Genomic DNA, 19,413 nt, shown 5'->3' on the forward strand with positions numbered 1-19,413 from the left:
TAAGGAGAGCACAACGCTGGTGGAATTACAGTTCCCAGGGAATTGCCAGCTGTGGTAGGTGGCTGCCCTGGGGCTCTCCAGGGCTTATTGCTGTATTTGAGTCTTTTTGATTGTTTTCATCAAGAATCTGGCAGATTTGTTCATTAAATCAACAGATAACATCAGACTGGGAGGGACCATGCTGGAGGATTTGGGATGAGCTGAATGGAATTAATAGAGTCTGGAGAAAAAAAAAAAAAAAGTGAAATTTGATAGGAACAAAGAGAAGTTTTTGGGTTTAGCAGGGAAGAGGCAGCTGATCTTCATGAAGGAATTAAATTGGGCCAGGGCAGCTCCGGGGCTGTTGCTTGTTGTCAACTGAAAAAGGCACAATTGTAGTGACAGGTAAAGCAGGAGGATAAACTGCAGAATGGAAAAGAAAAATCCTTCAGCTTTTTGCAGCAATGGGAAGGCCACAGCCCAAAATTCAATGTCCCCCTTGCAGACAGGGGCAATGGCAGTGCTGGATGGAGCAGAGGAGGAGGAAGGAGTGTGTGAGAGCTGCTTTAGCCGAAAGCAGAAACCAGTATAGAGTGGAAGGATGTGGTTTGCAGATGGTGGAGATTGTTGTTAAAAAAAAAAAAAAGACAGTAATCCTGTAATACCCCTTCTGCCTGTAAGTTTAGATGGGAAATCAAGGACCCAGACTGTACCCATTGCCTGGTGGGGCAGAGATAAATGGGGTGGCCTGGGGACAGAACAAAGATCTGTGGTGGCAGAGGGATGGGGCTGGGATGGACCCTGGGGCTGCTCCTGCCTCCTTGCCTGTGGTTTGCTGGGGTGTCAGGCCACAGACCCCTCCTGGAGCAAGGATTTTGGCACCTCCCTAATGTTTAAACAGCTTTGTCTTCAATTATGAGTGCTTTTAAGGTAATTGGCTCCCTGAAAGCTGGGGAAACCAGTCTGCTGGGTACAGCTGCCAGGGAGGTTTCTGATAGTGATATTTCCCTGGGAGTCTGGACTCGCTCTGGGTGCATCCCCTTTCTGTCCATATCTCCCCACAGGATCTCCCTCAGCATTTTTTGCCTCTCTCAAAGCAGGCTGAAGCTTTGGGCAGTCAGAGACAGGGAACCCAGCCCAGCATTGGGTGAGCAGAGCACCCTGAGCTGCCTTGGCTTGTTTTGCATGGGTATTCCTGAATCCAGTAATACAGGTTGTTTTTCCCCAACAAATCTCCCTGTACTCAACCCTGCATGAGGGCAGCACTCAGGATATGATCAAATTAATTAATTCAGTATCTCTGGGTGTTTAGTGAGACTTACCTCCCTTTTTAAGGCTGCTATATGTTTCTCTCAATTATGTCCATCATTTATTTCACAATGCCTGCAGTAGGTGCTGAGATTGATTTTGTTGCTGTCAGGATTTTTAGTTATTTCCCTCAAAGCAGTGGCTGCTTGGAGCAGCTCAGGAGGATGTTGCTTTAGCCCCTTTGTGTCAGACTAGCTGGGCAGCCAAGTTCCCGTGTCACAGCCTCTGTGTGCACGTGGCTCCTCACAACTGATCTCTGCCTCACTGGGAGACTTCTCTTGGGTGATCCATCCCTAGGGGTCTTTTTTTTTTTATTTAGTGCTGTGCTGTAAAACTTCTGAGCTGGAAGTTGTTCCTCACCCAGTCTGTTCATCCAGGTTCCTGCCCCATGCCTGTAACTGTGCCATCCCAGTGCTGTCCCAGCTGCCAGGAAGGGGAGGGTTATGGGCACTGAATAGATGTTGATGGCCTTTTCTTACCTGTGCTGAGTTTTTCTACTTCTTCTCTTGCAACTGAATCAAAAACTCTGATTTTTTTGATGTAGTCTTGTTGAGACAGGAGCTCTACGATCTTCTCCCCCACAAACCCACATCCTCCTGTCACCAGGTAGACCCAGGCTCCATCCATTGCTGAAGATGTTTTTGTGGTTGAGGGGAAGAGAGAAGGAGGCTGCCAGGATCTTTCTGTGCACTCAGCCAGTGTTTTCTGAGCTCAGTCTAAAATTTAGCTGTCACAGGATGCTGCTGGGTGAGCATTAACTGCAACAGGTTACACATAAATCAGGTTTTCCTTGGCACAGTCCCACAGTGCTGCCACAGGCCCCTTCTGGGCTCCCTGACTCAGCCTTTCCCTGCTTCCCTGGTAGCCCATGGCCAGTGGGGCACCTCTGGCTTGCCTCGGTGTGTGTCCAGTCTCAAGCCAAAATCTGGATGGCAGAAGTTTTGCACCCTGGACAGTCCCTTGCCACAGGCAGGTCTATCAGCTGCTGGAGCTCAGGGCAGCTGCAAGGACCCTGTTCCCATGCCCTGGTGGTTTGTAGAGAGGCTTTACAGCAGCAAATCCTTCCAGTGCTGAGCTGTGTCAGGAATGGGCAGCTGGGGTTTGGTGGTCACCAGTTCCACCAGTCTGAGCATCTGGCAAGGCTCTCCTGGATGGGTGTGCCTTGAGCTGACTATATCACACACCCCTCTCTGAATTTGAAAACCATACTGGAGCGCAAACTCTACCACATCCTTTGGCAAAGTGTTCCAACAATTAATTCTCATCACTGATACAAGTTTCATCTTGGCTGACACACCTTTCCCTGCTATGCTCTACAGAGTGTGTGCTGTTTCACTTCCCACTGGAGTTCAAAAATGGCATCAGCTTTGTCCAAGGGTGCTCGATCCTGTCCTGAAAGTGGGATGTGGCAGAGGCAAGACCTGTCCTGTTTCTCTCTGCCTCCCCCAAAAAGGCTCAGAGATAACAAAGTCAGGCCTGATCAGCTCCCAGGCTCTCCTTGATGCCCAGCAAATGACACCCATCAGTCTGGAATAGTCACATTTTTTCCAATCCACCTTTGAAGCAGCTTGTCACTGTTGTTGGTGAGCTGTTCTGAGAGGGTAAATAAGGTAATATACTCTCCCTGCTTATTTTTCCTTTACACAGTGTATTACTTGCTTTTCTGTAGTGTTGCTTGGGAGGTTTAGGGTGAGTTTGTTCCTGTTTCAGGTTTGTTCCTGTTTCTCCATCTCCAGGCTGGAATGTGGAGACAATTCCAACTGCATTCATGGCCAGAGCCATTCTCACCACAGTGCCAGTGCCTGGCTGGCCAAAGAGCCACTTGGTGCTGAGCATGAGGTTAATGAAGAGTTAAGGCAGTGAGCTCCAAGAGTAGCTGTGTTTTGTTTGTGAATAAATAGTTTTCTTTTAATCAGCTCCTGCTACAAGTTCGGTGTGCTCCCCTCTGCCATTGATTTTCCTGGGCTGTGTTAAGCTCAGGAGAAGTCAGTTCCCCTTGCTGTGATTACAATCAGTGGCCATAATGGCCCAGAGACCAGCATGGGCCTGATGCTAATTTGGTGCCTGGCAGACCAGCACAGCCACAAATGTCCCAAGAAATTAATTTAGCCTTTTATCCAGCAACTCCCAATCTGTACAGTGGTGATTAACACAACTGCCTTCCCTCAGAGGACTTTTTGCAAGGATAAATACATCAGAGTTGGAGGTGTTAGGACTCAAAAACTGAGATAAATACACCCTGAGAGACCCAGACACGTGCTGCATGGGAATGTCTGGCATGAAGTAACCTTGAGCATGTCCTCAGCAGCGGTGCAGAAAGCCCTGTGAAGCAGAGACCTCAACTCTGGACATTTCCCAGTGTTTACAAGGCTCAGCCTTCGCTGCACTTTTGGTATCTGCATCTCTGCAGTGTAGTCTGATCAGGAGGGGGAAAATTGGCTGGCATTTACACATCTCTTGCTTTCATTGGGATATTAAAAACAAGTTCAGAACCCAGAGCTGTGACACCTGTGACAGAAACAGCCCAGGCCCTCCCCTCCATCTCCCTTTGCTAACACAGAGGTGTTGCATCTCACGGGGCAGCTGTTCCCAGAGTAGGAAGGTTAAAAGAATGGCTTTACCCACATCCTCTCCTGGCAGTTTGAATTAACACAAGAGATGACTCTGGGGGTCTCCATAACCCAGAGGCACACCCAGAGAGCACCCAAAGGCTGCTGGAGGGGCAGATGCCCAGGAGGTACCAGGGAGGGGGTCTGGGCAGCCCTTGCTGTCTTAGCTGGGCCAACTCAACCTCCTTGTACTGGGAGGAAACTTTTGGGGAAGTCAGGTACACTGCAAATACCAGCAGATTTTAATTTACACTGCTGGGCAGAGCACAGTTCTCTGTCTGGCTTGTTCCCCCCTCCCAGTCTGCTGCAGCCACCCATCCTCTGAGTGACCTCACTGAGCCCAGGCAGAGCTGAGATCCCTGGGTCTGCCCTGGCACAAAATTCCTACAGGAGCTGGAGGAGGAATCTGCCAAATCTGGGCAGAGCCTCACTCTGCAATGCACAGCAAGGTGCTCAAAGGTGACCTGAGAGGCTGCCTGAGGAGCTAAAACACCTCCACATAAGGGCAGGATCTGTCCCTGTGTTTGGGATGTGTCCCAGTGTTTGGGATGTGTCTCTGTGTTTGGGATGTATTGATGTGTTTGGGATGTGTCCCTGTATTTGGGATGTGTCTCTGTGTTTGGGACCTGTCCCTGTGTTTGGAATCTGTCCCTGTGTTTGGGATCTGTCCCTGTATTTGGGATCTGTCCCTGTGTTTGGGATGTCTCCCTCTCTTTGGGATCTGTCTCTGACAGGATGCACATCTTGTTTTTAAGAGCCCTGCAAAAGAGCTTTCCCAAAGAGAAGGCTGAGATGTCAGGAAGGAAAAACTCTAATTTCAGGCTGCAGTTTGCTTGAACTTGCTCTGCACTTCATAGATAGAGGAGACCTGACATGATATTCATTTACAGTAAGTTTATTTCTCAGTGCATTACATGAAAGGTCTTTGGTATTTGTGGGTCCTTGAATACTGTTCCCACTCTGCTCCGTAAGAAAATGCTGAATACAAAACATTCCATATACAGTAACAAACCCCATAGCAAATAAAGAGCAATAGATATTTTGAACAATAACATAGCAATATGAAAACAGATAAGTAACCATGCAAGAGGTGGAACAAACAGGTTGTGTTTACAACAAACATTAAAGCCTGCCATAAATGAGTTCATCCTGTCAGACGAGATTTATTCTTGCTCTAAGTTAAGAAATTACACATGATTGGAAGATACTGCCTATGGCTGCCCTATAAAAAACCAAATGGTTGTAAAGCTGATCCCCAGGAGAGAAGCCAGGACCATTGGTACACATATGAAACACGTTGATATAAATAAAAAAGGTACTGTGTAAAATGACTGGTGAAGAAGTTACCATTTCCTTCTGTGGCTGGGAATGTGCCTTGTGAACAATTATAGCACCTTTCAATCCCTTGGTTTCACAGGGAACCAAGAAATCACAGAGACTCTGAGTAGTTTAACCCCCACACCCCAATGGAATGTCATCTTGAGTCAGATAGAAGGTGTAAAGGTGGAGGAGGATGGGTTTCCAACCATTGCATCAGGAGGGAATTCCAGAAGCTGATTGTCTTTTTTGGAAGCCTTTGTCACAGTGCTCAGGGTCCCACATGACAACAGCTCATGGCAGTCACTGGAGCAGAGCTGCTCCAGGGCTGGGTCTGGTTTTTAAACCCTGTTCCTTTGAAAGTTGATGACAAAATGACCTTGGAGTTTGGTGGGAGCAGGTGAGGGCTCTTCTCTCTAGCTAATTCCTATTTCCCTGGGTTGCTATCAATTCCTTACAATAAGTGCAAATTAGACCCTCTGGAGAGGAGCATTCCCTGCCTCCCAGGAGTTCCAGGTTGCTGGTGAACATGAGGGTGCATGACTTGCAAAGGGTTTTGGTTGTGCAATGTGCTGCTTCTGGTTAGCTCAGGGCAAGGAAAACACTACTACTACCAGAGCTGAGCCAAGTCAAAAACACACTGGAGCTCAAACAAACATCAAGAACTTCAAAAAAGTCTTAGGAGACAAAAAAAAAAAGAAAAAAAAAAAGAAAAAAAAAAGAACACACTATGGTATTGCACAGTATGTATGTAAGATAAAGCACTAAACGTTTCAATTAAAATATATTTCTAAATGAGCACGCATTCAAAATAAATCCCCTAAGTTACATAGACATGGCAAGAAGCATTACATGCCCTGGCTGAAATGAACCTCAGGATCCTGCCCATGATGGAGGATGTGGTGGGAGTGGTTTGCTTGGTCATCGATATCATCAATGCATCAATGTCAGTGTGTGAGGCTGTGCTCACCTTTAAATGTAATTAAACTGGGGTGGCACAACAGTGTGGCCCAGCCCTCGTGTGAGTGGAGAGGAATGAAACCCCAGCAGAGAGAGAAAGTCCATCTGGTATAATCCTGCTGTCCCCCATTTAAAGATACAGTACCTGATCAGAGAGATGGGGCTAAACAAAGCAAGGAGAAGAAAATTGCATAGCTCATAGTATCAATAATTAAAGTGGTTTCAACCCAAACCTGAACAGCCTTTTGACAATTGACTTGGCAGGATTAATTGCCAACAACTTCCATTAAATTTTCCTTTCATCTTGTCAGTAATTTAAATAATACAAAATTCCAAATCCGTGTCAGTATGAATGCCTCAGCAATGTGAGTGATTAAAGCATTAGCACTCACCAAACTCATGCAACAGCTTTGAATGCAGAAGACAAACTTGGAGAAAGAAAATTTCTCTTCCAGTTCAGTGTGAAGCCTCTGAAATGCCACGGAAGTAAAAATGGCCTCATTGTATTCCCTCTTCCCCAAATTCAACCCTGTAGCTACAGGACCAGCGAAAGTGAATTTCCCCATTTCCCTTTTTAAAGATTGCTTTGGCTGGGTTTGGTTCCTGAAGCTGCCATGAGGACAGATTATTCCTGTGGTCTGTACTACAGCTGGCACCAGCCTGCCCAGTACATGAGTTTAGACTGAACTGAGATTTCTCCTCACTCCTCAGGCCTGATTTTCCAACACCAACTGGCTGATTTATCTCCCGGAAGCCACCAGTGGGGTCCATGTCATCCAGACCAAGATGGTCCCAATTCACCACGGAGGTAACCAAGTACTTCTCAATTCCAGCACAGGAATCAGCCTGCAAATGAGGATACATCCTTTTTTTGGACGTTTAATTCTTAGATGGAATGATTATTCCAAGAATGTTCCCATGGCTGAACCTTGCTTGGCTGGCCACAAACAGAGCTCTTGCCCTGCCAGTAGTGGAAGGAGGGACCTGGGCTCTTAGAGCAGCACAGACATCCTCAGAGTTAATGCTGGGCTTAGAGTTAGTGCTGGGGGTGAAACTAAGATGCATCCAGAGAGGCTTTATTTCCTTCTCCCACAGGGACTGCAAATACAGGATGGCTCCTTGAGCTCAGGAACCTGCTGGACTTGAGTTCTCCTCATGTTCTTGTCTCTCTACACCACAGTCCAGCTGTAACTCAGAGTGCAGCCAGGCACCTCCCCAGACTCCTGCAAAGCTCTGGGCTTGTTTCTTGGGAAATTCAATCATTCAGAAGCACAACGTGAACCAGGTGGGCTGAAGGAGCCCCACAGCTGGCACTGGCCAAGCAGGGGGAGGATGCAAAGGCAGGGCAGGGATGCAATCCCTGCAATGCCTCCAGCACAGCTGGTTGTTATTCAGCTGCCCAGCAGTAAAAGCAAGGCTCTGGTGTTTGCTCAGCATCAGCTTAAGCCATTTCACCTGGCTGGGGATTGCTGAAAAGCAGGGCCAAGTGAAGGCAAGGTGGGCTCAGCTGTCCTGAAGGAGCCTGGAAGCTGCTCAGTTGTGGAAATGCCAGGCTCTCCAGAGCAAGAATTGGGATTGGATGTCTCTGTTGGTAGCACTGCCATGTGGACAGTGGATATGGACAGTCAGTTTAATATGTGCCTACTGCTGGGCTGGCAGAGCTCCTCCATTTTTTAGCCTCATTTCCAGAGGTCTTTGCCTTGGGAAGATCACTTGGGGTGCTGAACACAGGCACTGCAGAGTGTTTTCTTTGGAAAGCCTCTGACAGAAGCACTGCAGCAGTGCAGCCCAGCCTGCTCACACAGCTGTGTTCTGCACAGGAACCAGACACAGAGGGGCCATAACACAACTCAATTTGCTCACTTTTGTCCTGGGCTGAATTTGAGAACTGTCAGAATGTGGGAATTAAAAAGTAAAAAATAGTCCAGTCAGTTTTGTTGATTAAATTCCCCCTTCTAACAAAAATCACTGTCTACATGAATGACATCAGCTTGTCTGACCTGGTTAGCACAGCAGGTGGAGTGATTCATTGTCACTGAAGGGCAGGTTCAACTTCTTAAACCTGGAAGCTGGTACTTCCCCTAAAATAACCAGTTATTGCAAAAAGTAAAATGACTCTGTACTTAACTCCCAGTGCAAGATAAGCTCTTGACAAGACTGTAATTCCCTAGGCTGTGGTTTGCTCCTATACTGTCTCCAGATCCAAATGGTGAGGAGTTACTCACAAGATTAAAACAAAACACTGTGAAAACATTTTTCCTGATTGCTGTAGGATTAATAAACTATTGCAAAATATCCTTTTCTGTGAATAGCTACTGCCACCACTTAAACTAATTATCTCTGGATGTATGCACAAGCTGAACACAGTATGGGAAAATTCTTGCACAATTCCATCATATCTCAAGCAAACTGCTCTATGTTTTCACAAAAATAGTCTAAGCTCTCTAACCCAATGTTTCCATGAGCATTTGCATCACAAGTCCTTGTTTTGCCAAGCATAAATAGAAATAATATCCCTCATATGCAATTAGCAACATGAAAAGCTAGGGTTTTGTTGCTAAATCCAGAGAGCCACCTGAATTTTAAGAGTAATACTTTTAAATGTACTTTGTGTTCTAATTTGTTCTTTGCTTAAAAGAAATCCTTGCAGATCATGCTTTCATGGCCCATGGAAGTTGCACCTGGAAGTCAGTGTGACACCGACACAGGAAATAAAAGCAGATGCCTCCAACTGCAGCAATGGACAAGGCTGAGGCTTGGCTTTGGCTCTGGGTGGGATGGATGGACTTGGCAGAGCTTTACTGAGTGACTGTCAAGGTCAGTGAGAGAACAAGGGCAGGGTTAAACCCTCGAGGCACAGCCAGGAGGTGTCATTCCTGTAGGCAGCTTCTGAGACACCTGATAACTGCTATTCCAAAGGCAAACAACAAAATCAAGGAAAACATTCTCAAAACCTTCTCTGAGCTATGGATAAGTCATTCCCTGCAACCAGGGCTCAGTATTGGGCAGGGAAGGAAACCCAGCCAGCAACACTGCAGCCTCCCACCCACTCCATCTGCAGGGTGCAATTAAGCACTGGGTACTGTATCTTTAACTGTAGAACAGGCAGGGAGGACACAGAGATGCTCCTACTTCATCCGGTGGCTTCTCCTCCTGGCTTCACCATCATCCAGCAGGGAAGAGAGGATCTGGTGGGCCTGGGGCTGCCGGGGTCCTCCTCGCTTGATCTTGATGCTGCTCCTCAGGGGGGAGCCCGGGATCACATCCTGTCCAGAGCCTGGCTCAATGGAAGACAAAGAGTCTGTAAGGAGAGAAAGTCATGGGAGAGCACTATTTAAAAGGGGAGGCTGAGGAAGACACTCGTGGGCCCTTCTGAGTGGTTCCTCTTCTGGGAGCAGTGTGCTCCCTCCTGTTTGCTCTCCAGGCAGGAAGCAGCTTTGGAGCCACAGCTCTGCTGCCATCACGCTTCTCCTGCATTAGTTGTTTCCCCTCTGAGCTCTCTGGGGTAAGTGCTCCTACTGCAGGGCCTGTTCTCCTTTGCAGTTCCATTTCATAATTTATCAATTATGAATTTACTTGGGCTGCAGCAACTACTCAGCACTGCCCACAGACTCCTGGTGTTGGAGGATGAGCTGGTGGGCAGTGATGCTCTTAGGGTTTAAGTACCATTTCACTCCTAGTAAAGGACATTTGGAGGCACTGAAAAGATAGAATGGAAGGATTCACCCACCCTGGGCTGCAGCCAAATCAGAAGTAATGCTGGAGATGGATGGTGGCTGTTCCTGGTCCCAGAGCACCTCCAGGTAACAACCTCCTGCTCTTCTCTCAGCTAAACAAATTAAATATACACTGCTCTGGGCCACTCTTCATCAACAAATGCTGGTGGCTTGATCTGCCTCATCATTTCCAATGCCCCAACTTCTTCTTCCTTCTGCCTCCAGAGCTGGATGTTTGTTTCCCTGCCAGGAGCCCAGTCTGCCACCCTTGGCTTGATCCCACCAGGCAGCGTTTCTGTTTCCAGTGAAATTTTGGCTGCTGGAGGATTTGGGCTCTGTCTGCTGGCACCAAACCCTGCCAAACAATTTGGGCTTTGCTGTGTCCTGCTGGGCTGCTCTCTGCAGCTTCCAGGCCAGGTCAGCTCCAGCTGCCCTCCCAGTGCAGAGGAGAGGTTTGTTTGCTGGGATGTTTTGCCTTGTTGCTTGGGTGGCTGTGGTTTTGGAAACCACACTCAGTGGGAAGTTCCTTGGGAAAATGAGAGCATGGGATTGGCATTTCTGAGTGGGGTTTCAAAGCTGGGCTGCCCCAGGACCTGTGGTCAAATCCTTAACACCTACACTGGGAACATGACCAGACAGTTGGTGCTGGGTGATTTAAAACTCTGTGGTGCCTTTCAGTCCAGGGAAGTCTGTGCTCAAGGGAAATATTTTTTGTTATTTAATGTCTTTTTCTCTTAGTTTGTTGAGACCTTTTTAACCATATACACAAAGATGAACATAATTGCACAAGGAAAATAGGCCTTACTTTCCAAGTTCCATTTCTAAACAGTATTTTTTAGGTCCTAAAATACGTATGAAGTGAAAGAATGGAACTATTTCAATAGCCCAGAGTAGGAATACAATTATCAACACTTATGGGACAAAACCCCCCTAAAGTCATACAATATAGGTGTTTAAATATGACCTAACCACAGTGCACAATTAAAAAACATCAATTTTTGCTGATGCAGTTACACTGGTAGAGAAGTACAGGTGGGTGTAAATAACTCATCTCCATCCCAAGCAGTAACAGATCAATACAAATGGCTTGCTGAAATGACTGTTTCAAAATAACAGCAGCACATGCCCCGTTGCTGCTGTCTTTCCAAAGAGAATGTGAGAAATAGCTAAATCAGGAAGTTCTGCTGGGGCAAGGCTGTGTGAACCCCAGTCCCTGAGTCTACAGAAGATTCCCAAGAACGTGACTTTTTGCTTTGTACCACTATAAATGAAGGTACAAAGTAAAAGCCAAAGGAGGCCCAGACCCTGGCTCGTGTAAATACCCTGTTCTGTTGGACTCATCCAGGGATCCCCCCTTTCCCTCTTCCCTGGAGATCATCCCAGCTGGCACGGGTTGCTGCCTAGGAAATCAAGTGGGCATCTTAATTCCTCCACCAGCTCAAAGCAAAGCAGAATAAAAAAAAGATGTATTTCTACCCCTGGAATGAAAATGAGAAGTGAAGCAGGATTAGTGCAGAGGTAAGGTCAGGGTGAGTGTGGTTGAATCATGGGGTTGTGATTCAGGGTTTCCCAAAAATCTTATGCTGTTGCTGCCTATTGCTTTTGGAAATAGCATTGAGGCCTCCAAGGGCTGGAGGCCACTGAGCAGAGCAGGCTCCAGGCCAGGCCAGCCATGCCCTGGCTCTGGAAGGGTCCAGCAGCAATTCCATCCCAGCACTGCTGGCTCCAGACAGGGCTGGGATCCCCAGGTGCTGCCTGAAGTGTTTTCTTACTCTGTAGTGAGGCACTGTCAGGACTGCTGGGCATTTTAGCTACTCAGCATTTCCAGAGCTTCAATCAATACCCAAAGGCCACGTCCCAATAAAAGTGGATGCTGATCTGAGGGGAGGTGTGAGCTGGGCTCACAAGCAAGGCTGGGAATGAGGTTCCACGTGTCAAGGACAGAAAAGTGCTCTGGGACTTGCTCAGTGCCATGGAACAGGTTTGCTGCTCACAGGCTGGGATAGCAGAGCCAAACATTTTGCCTCTAACTGTTTTTGAAAGGGGAGAAACTGGCACAGCAGGTTTTGACAGCTGTGAGAGAACTGATCCTCAGCTAGCCCAGAAGGAGCAGTCTGGCAATAACCAACTCCTGTGACAATAACCAACACCATCCTGTGGTTAAGGGTGAGAACTTTCTTTAAGGGATGATGTACACACATGCCAGTGATGGGAGAGCCAACAGCCTCAAGAGATCACAAAAATCTATCTGAATGTAAAACATTTAAACTCTGTTTAAATCTGACTGTGAAAATAGGTTTCATGTAAGTTATGATCACAAAATGCTCAGGGATCACTGATTTTCAGGGTGACATGGCTGCACTGTCTGGGCTTTCTCTGCAAACCTGGTGCTGCACCAAACAAGGGCCTCAATGGTGTTCAAGTCACTTGGAAGATGCTGTTAACAGGATTAAATGATCTGGCCTAAAGACTTGAACAAGCAGCTCTGTGGGAAGCTGGTGGATGATCTGTGCCACATGGCTTGAGCTGCTGCTCATGACTTGGCTGCCTGAACTGTAACAAAAATCACTGTAAGGATCATTTCACCTGCTACTGGAAATCCAGAGGAAGTAGTACAGCTGCAGGAACTCCACAGTTCTAAGCTCCCCTAAGTCATGGTACCTATTTTGAAAATGGGGCTTGAACAGACCCCAGAGAGCTCAGGAGGGTGTGAGGATGTTTCACCATCCAGCCTGAGCAGAGCCCCTGCTTCACAAGAGAAGAAAACCTTAGCAGTGCTCACCATGAATTCCTATCATGTGCTCAAGGATTAACACTCTCTCAGCTAAAATCTTCAGAGCCTCTCGAAGCTGTTGGACACCTTCCCCCTGCAAGAAAGCAAACAAAACTGATGTTGGGATGTGTGGCACAATAGGCTTCTTGTCCACAATGTCACTTTGAGAGCACCAAACCCTGCAGTGGGGATGTTTAAACATGAAAATATTCAAAAGAGGAGAGAACCTAAGTAGGAGTGCAAGAGAAATCCCTGTTCAAAGAGCTCCTTATGTACACTCAGTCTATAGTTTGTTGTCCTTTTCACCTCAGGTGTGGGCTTGAAGGGCCAAAGAGATGTTGGGAAGTGTTTCAGGGATTGAGAGCAGAGATGTGAGAACTCCAGTGCTCTGCACATGCAGTTTGATCTCTTCTGGGAGTCTCCCTCAGCAGCTGTGAGGGACAACAGGGAAGTCATTCCAACCAGCTCCATGTGACAGAACAACCTCTGGGGACTGAGGTGTTCAAGAACATGGTGACAACATGGCCAAGGAAACCTCACAGACCAGGATTTCTGGCACACATTCAATCCAAACCCAAGGCACACTTGCTCTGCACATTTAACTGTGGGCTCACCCTCTGGCCCCCCAAACCCACCTGTCAAAGGGAATATGGTTGAAGGACAGCAAAGTGACAAAACCAAAAGTAAAGCAGTAGAAATACATCCTTACATCAGCACCTTTGTCACCTTCCTCACCCTTCTTGCCTGGTTCACCCTAAAACAAAGGAAGGAAATTTGGTTATATGGGGCTGAGGAGCCTTCCAGGACCCCTTGGATCCCTCCCCACCAAAGAAGAAAATTAAAGAAGATTTCACCAGCAGAGAACACATGGATCTTCGTGCCGAACGCCAAAGTTCTCTCCTGAGCTTTGCCCTGGCTCCTGACAGATTCCCAGGAGGTCACCACCACTTCTAACACAAATGAATTTGCCCAGGAGTGGCCAAGCTGCAGGAGGAGCCACCTGCCATGACCTGGGTCCCAGCAAGGCCATAAACATCTCACTGGGCTCTCAATGAACAACATTGTGTGCTAAAGCACAGATTAATTGCTCCTTTCCCTCAAACACACATGTTTTCATATTATATAGAACAGAAAACCTCTCTATTCTACTTTCATTAATTAGTCACATCACTTTCTGCCTCCGAAGATGGTCATTAAGCTTCTCTTGAACAAAGATCTCTGAGCTGTGAACATTGCTCTCATGTTTCCCCCCAGCCAGGAAGCTCATGCACTTTCTGAAGAGCAGATGACAAGGAGAGATTAAACCACTCTAAGCTAAACATAAAACAAAACTAACAATCTAAAATAGAGTGGAAAGGCTTGGGCTCCTCAAACTTGTTGGACATCCCTGAGACATTTGCAAAGCAGAGGTGAGCACAGGTGGAAGGACCAAAGAAAAGGCTGTGTGAATTTTATGAAATGATGAGGCAGAACCAAGGAAGAGTGATGAGACTCCTCCCAGAGGCTCTGGGGCTTCTCTGGAAAAGAAAAAAAGCCTATTTTCTCCACTAGATCTCTGTCAGTCAACCTTCATCACCACTGGTTTGTTTCCAATGGCCAGGTGTGCAGTGCAGACATCTCCTCTGTGCATGTGTTCAGGTATTGCCAAAAAACCATTTGGAGACATCTCTTAACCCTATTACAGGGTTTCCAGCTGAGCTGGGCCAGCTGAGGTGCAGGAGGGAGTTGAGAGCAGCTGATGGACTTGGAGCTGTTTAACTGTGCCCACCTTTGGGCTCTGGTGGTGCCAGGAGCTCCTGTGTGTGCCCAGCTCTGGCCAGAGGGATCTGCAGGCTCAGCACTGTGCTTTGCATGTTCCATTTGCAGAGGGATTCAGTAGGATAAGAGTGTCTATGGAACAAATGTCTGAGCTCTGGAGCAGCTCCAGGCCAGCCAGTGGCACCTACAGTGCCAGGCACCAGCCCCACCTGAGCCTGGCACCACCCAGGAGTGCAGCACTTACAGGAAGTCCCTTAATGCCCCTCTCTCCAGGCAGACCTGCTTGCCCCTGTTGGAAATAAAGGCAGTGTCATTAGGAGATCCTTTGCCACTTGACAAGAACACAGTGTAATTTTTACTCGTGGAATTAAGATGGCTTAATGAAAAAAACTTACACTTGGGGTAATGTGTAAAAAAAAAAAAAAATTCCTCTCCCTTGACATTATCACTTAAAGACAGCAAAAGGGGGTTATGGTTTTCTGTCAAGTATCAGCTCCAAATCCCATCAGGCTCTGGAGGAGCTGGGTTGGATGCAGAGCTCCTGAGCTCAGTGCCCTCTCTGTAAGACGATTAGCAGGCTTTTTGAACTTTCCAGCAGTCAGTTACATTATACCAGGAAGGAATTTGGCTGGAGATTTGTTCCTTACAAAGACACTGCATTCTTCTCTCTGGTAGAAGTGATGGGCTGCTCTGCCCCAGCCAGAACAGAGCCCAGGACTCCCACCAAGCACTGATTTAATCTGCTCCTGCTCCACACACCCCACAGCTACTGATCAAAACACAGGTACAATATTTTGGTTGGTTTGTTTCTTTCTCCTGCTGTGCTAATTTTCACATTGTTCTCAGTGAGGGGTTTTTGTTATTTTTTAAAAATTATTTTTTCTTTAAGAGAAATAGTCTGAACTAGTATGTGTTTGTTTGGGGCAGGATGAAATGCTGTTGAACTGAACATCTTTTTTTCCCCTGTTTTCCTCCACAGTGTTCCCATGTTGGAGCAGCTGGGGCAGAACAGAATCCCTGACCAGGAGAGCAGTTACAGGTTATTTAATGAGAAAGCAGGAGCCTGGGAAGAAGAGGCAAAATGTAAAAGCATTTATAGAAATCCATTAATGAAACAGCCAAATACATCCCCTGGCTCTTCTTCTGTAGACATACACAGCAACAAACCCATCCTTTTTATCCCTTAAAAAACTTACATATATGGGTGACAGATTTCTGCAGTGGAAAGGGAGAGCTGCTGGGTTTGTGTCCATCAAATTTGTATAAAACCAACAGAACATTCCCATGGAATGAATTCCTATGGAATGCCTTGCCAGCAGCAGGAAAAGGCCCCTATGGACAGGGAGAGCTCTGGGAGAAAGGCTCAGTCTGTCAGGTGCTCCCAGTATCTTCAAAGGGAAATACTTGGATTCTGCACTGGAGGGAGCAAAGCTCATGAAAAAGCACAGGCAGGAGGAAAAATCTCAGAGAGGAGCACAGCAACAGACTGAAAATACATCAACAGCCTGTGCTCCATGTCCAGGAGGAACAGAAAGGATGTTATCAGCTTAAAGGGGATCAAAGGATATTTAGGCTGGATGTTGGCAATATCTTTTACCCCAGGCCTCCCTGGCTGTTGCTCTGAAGAGTGCCTGGAGATGCTGGGAGCCTCCCTGGCTGGCAGTGCTTGGGATGAGCAGAGGCTGGGCGTGAGCAGCACACAGAGCTCAGCATCCAGGGGCTCTGCTCCGACTGCTGCAGGTCTCTGCCACATCTGTTCTCTCCAAGATTAAGCAGGAAGAATGTATAATAACATTTTCTCAAATCTCAGTAGATGTTGTAAAACCTCCCCCCCACCTCTGCTTTTCTTTGCAGCTGCACAGCTCCTCTGCTCGAGCCCTCATTTTTATCCACCAAACCCAAAATTGCAGCATGTAGTTGTCAAAACCAGCATTCAAAGCCACACTCACAAAAGACAAAAAGCACACAGAGCAGCCTACAGAAATTCTGACAGAAAAAGCTGTCAGCTTCCCTTTCCACACTAACAGGAAATACAGGGTTTTTTTCTATTTATCAAGACATTTTGATATTTGAAAATCTCATTTGTCCCAAACCTAAGAGGAGAATTACAATTCTAAATCCTTAGCAAGGAGGGAAATAAAGCAAATTCTAAGGGATCTGTCAGGAGCAAATGGACACAATGGAATAAGATTTTGTTTCAAATAATGTGTAGTAGTAATATGTAGTAGTAATATGGTATATTAGTACTAATATTAGTAATATGGTCAACCACAAACTACAGCAAAATGTTAAATGTTAAATGTTTATCAGTTTCCTGGATGGAAATGTGACACTTTGCCACACACCATGCCCTTTTATTTTTTTTTTTAGCTGAAAATAAAGATTGAATGACAATGAAGTGTAGTTGGTAATCTGTGCATCCATCTCATCAGTTCAGTTTTGCTCTCTACCAGAATCTTGAATTCTAGTCCCAGAGCTCCAGCAGTCTGCCATATATTTGTAAAGTCAAGTCATGCCCAAACTGGCTGAGCTGCACAAGGAAAGTGTTACAAAAAATGACCAACAGTCACTGTCTTTCGGGGAAGTACAAGTAATTTCTTACATCAGAACAGGACCAAGCACCCAAAACTAAATTTTAACAGAGATTTCCAAAGGCAGATGTGCCCCACCCTCAGATATCTGCTGCTCCTGACCCCTCAGGAGGGCTGAAACGAGCACCTTGCACAGTCTGGACAGAGGAGCAATTTGTCTGCTGCTGGTTATTCCCAGGAATTTGAGAAGCCAGCACGTTGGAGTTCACTGGTCTGCATTTCTCTGTGCTGGCTCCTTCAGGCATCCCTCTGGCCTGCTGGATTGGAAGGGGAGCAGGAATGCAGAGCAGGTTCTGCCATGGGGGGTCACACACCTGCATCCCCCCTTCACCCCCATCTGGGCCCAGGAAAATGCACTTGGAAGGAAAGGGAGCTTGTGTCCCACAGCTGTGGCACTGCAGCCACCCCTGAGACATCCAGCACTGCCAGCCAGGTGCCCTCCTTGTCTCTGGCCCCTCCTCTGGCTCTCTCCACAGTCCATGGTGCCCATTTCAGACCTAAGGGCTGAGGATGCTCTCCCACCCACTCCACTCCCAAGTGATTTTGTGCTCCTAGACTCACCCAGACCATTACCTTTTGGCAATTCAGCTGGACAGAAGCAGCCAAAGGCTCAAATGACCCTTTCAAACCCTTCCCAATGCTAGAATGGTGAGCTGGTGATCTGACACATTTATACCCTTGTTAGATATTTCTCTGGTAGCTCCTAAACTTCACCAGTTTGGAAATAACATTCAAACAGACTTTTTGTTCTCTGTTTCATTATCAGCACTGGGCAGCCCACAGAGGACTGAGGCACATAAACATTAAGAACATGACTTCAATATTCCAGATATGTTAAGAACATCATTTGTTCTGGGGAATGACTTTGGTTCAGGAAAATATGGTGAGTTTTTAAAGCTTTAATGCCACAGAAGGAAGAGTTCAGTCAGACCTCTCAAAACACTCCACACTAAACAGCTTTGGCTGGTGGAAGAAAGTTGTTCTCCACAGGCCTTTATACACCATGTCTTTGCTACCTCTTTGGGGTAGCAAATCTAAGTTAGCAAATCTGCTAATATCTTTGGGAAATACCTGACTTTGCAAGGAATTTAACTCTTTCTCTGGAAACCCTTATCTTTGTTCCTGCAAAAACCCCAGAAACTCTGCATTTAAAGTTGGTGGTGGCTGTAGCCCCACTGCATCTGTGAGACCTGTGCTGTGTATAATTCCACAGCCCCCACGTGCTGTGGGAATCTCCCTGTGCCTGTAAAATCTTACTCTCTCTCCTCGGTCTCCTTTGGATCCTTTTGGTCCAGGCTGGCCTGGAGATCCTGGCAAGCCCTGGAAAAGATGCAGAATGAGAAGGAATTAATTTCTACTGTGCAACCTTTGTGTAGGTGTAGTGAATACATTTCCCAGTGATCCTCAGCTCCTGAAAACCTCATACACCCATTAAGCAATTGGGCTGGATTCTCTTTTTCCCTCAAGCAAATACAACAGGAGCTCTGTTTGCAGATATCCCAAGCCCTGTACTTTCTGCAGATGCCTCTATTTGGGTCTTTTAATGCACTGCAGGCCCCTGATGTAACACATTTTTATTTTTTCAGCGTCAGTATGACAGGACAGTTCTTGTTCTCAGTTACCAGGAAGAAATTAATACACAGGTAGTATGTTTAGCTTAAAAATCCCCACTGCTTCCCCCTGCTTCTTAATTGCCTCAGTGGGTGGCAGGAGCAAGCACACATACCTGAAAATTAATTGGATTGTGTAGTGGAAATTATTTTGAAGCTATTCACTCACCCTAATAAACAATTTTGAAATTAAGCCCAATCTCTGCTAATAATTTTACTCCCTGGGTTGAACAAATCTATAAAGCAGTCACCAATGGCTAAGAAGGGCACAGTCTCCAGATTTCTCCTAATTGAACTGCTATGCAGAAATTGATCCAAATTCTTAACTTACCCACCCAGAGAAGCCACAGTTATTAACCAGACCAAGAGAGAACAATATTGTTTGTTTATATCCAGCCTGTCAGCTCTCCTTCTCCCCACAGCCACGTACAAGATGCTTTTTTCCCACCTCAAGTGTCTTGCACATTGTTTTCGAGGCTGCAGAAGTGAGTCTGGGGCTCCCCTCCAGGCCACTGGGGATTTAAGCCAGCCTGGTTAGGAGCAGCCCCCCAAATCCCCACACCACACCAGAGAAATGGGTTTTCTAGGCCCAGGGAAAGGAGTATTGCTGGGGGGATCTCAGTGCCTGTGAAGTGGCCCAAGGAGGTGGCACAGATGGGATTTTAGGGTGCAGATGAGGAGCCCTCTCCCACTTCAGCTGGGAGCCAGCAGCACATGGCTCCCTGCCTGCAGCCAGCTCAGCTGGGCTCCCCACCAAGGATTCAGAGACTTAGACCTGGCTTAGGAGGTTCC

General features: G+C 46.8%; 1 protein-coding gene across 8 annotated transcripts in view; it reads right to left on the reverse strand.

The window, feature by feature from the left end:
* Positions 1–4,770: 4,770 nt before the first annotated feature.
* Positions 4,771–19,413, reverse strand: part of COL26A1 (collagen type XXVI alpha 1 chain) — a 169,028-nt gene continuing 154,385 nt past the window's right edge. For 3 of the 8 annotated variants that reach the window (XM_085557089.1, XM_085557090.1, XM_085557087.1), the window contains 4 exons: positions 18,269–18,331; positions 13,372–13,416; positions 12,672–12,756; positions 4,771–9,474 (listed from right to left, as the gene is read on the reverse strand). In XM_085557089.1, the coding sequence (XP_085413215.1) occupies positions 9,302–9,474; positions 12,672–12,756; positions 13,372–13,416; positions 18,269–18,331 (366 nt within the window). In that variant the 3' untranslated portion in view covers positions 4,771–9,301. Of the gene's footprint in view, positions 9,475–12,671; positions 12,757–13,371; positions 13,417–14,664; positions 14,710–18,268; positions 18,332–19,413 lie in introns of all 8 variants that reach the window. The other 5 variants (XM_031506450.3, XM_085557086.1, XM_085557092.1 and 2 more) reach the window with 3 other exon arrangements.

The sequence above is a fragment of the Lonchura striata genome, chromosome 19 (genome assembly GCF_050655825.1).
Source record: "Lonchura striata isolate lonStrDom1 chromosome 19, ASM5065582v1, whole genome shotgun sequence".
In the NCBI taxonomy this organism is placed as follows: Eukaryota; Metazoa; Chordata; class Aves; order Passeriformes; family Estrildidae; genus Lonchura; species Lonchura striata.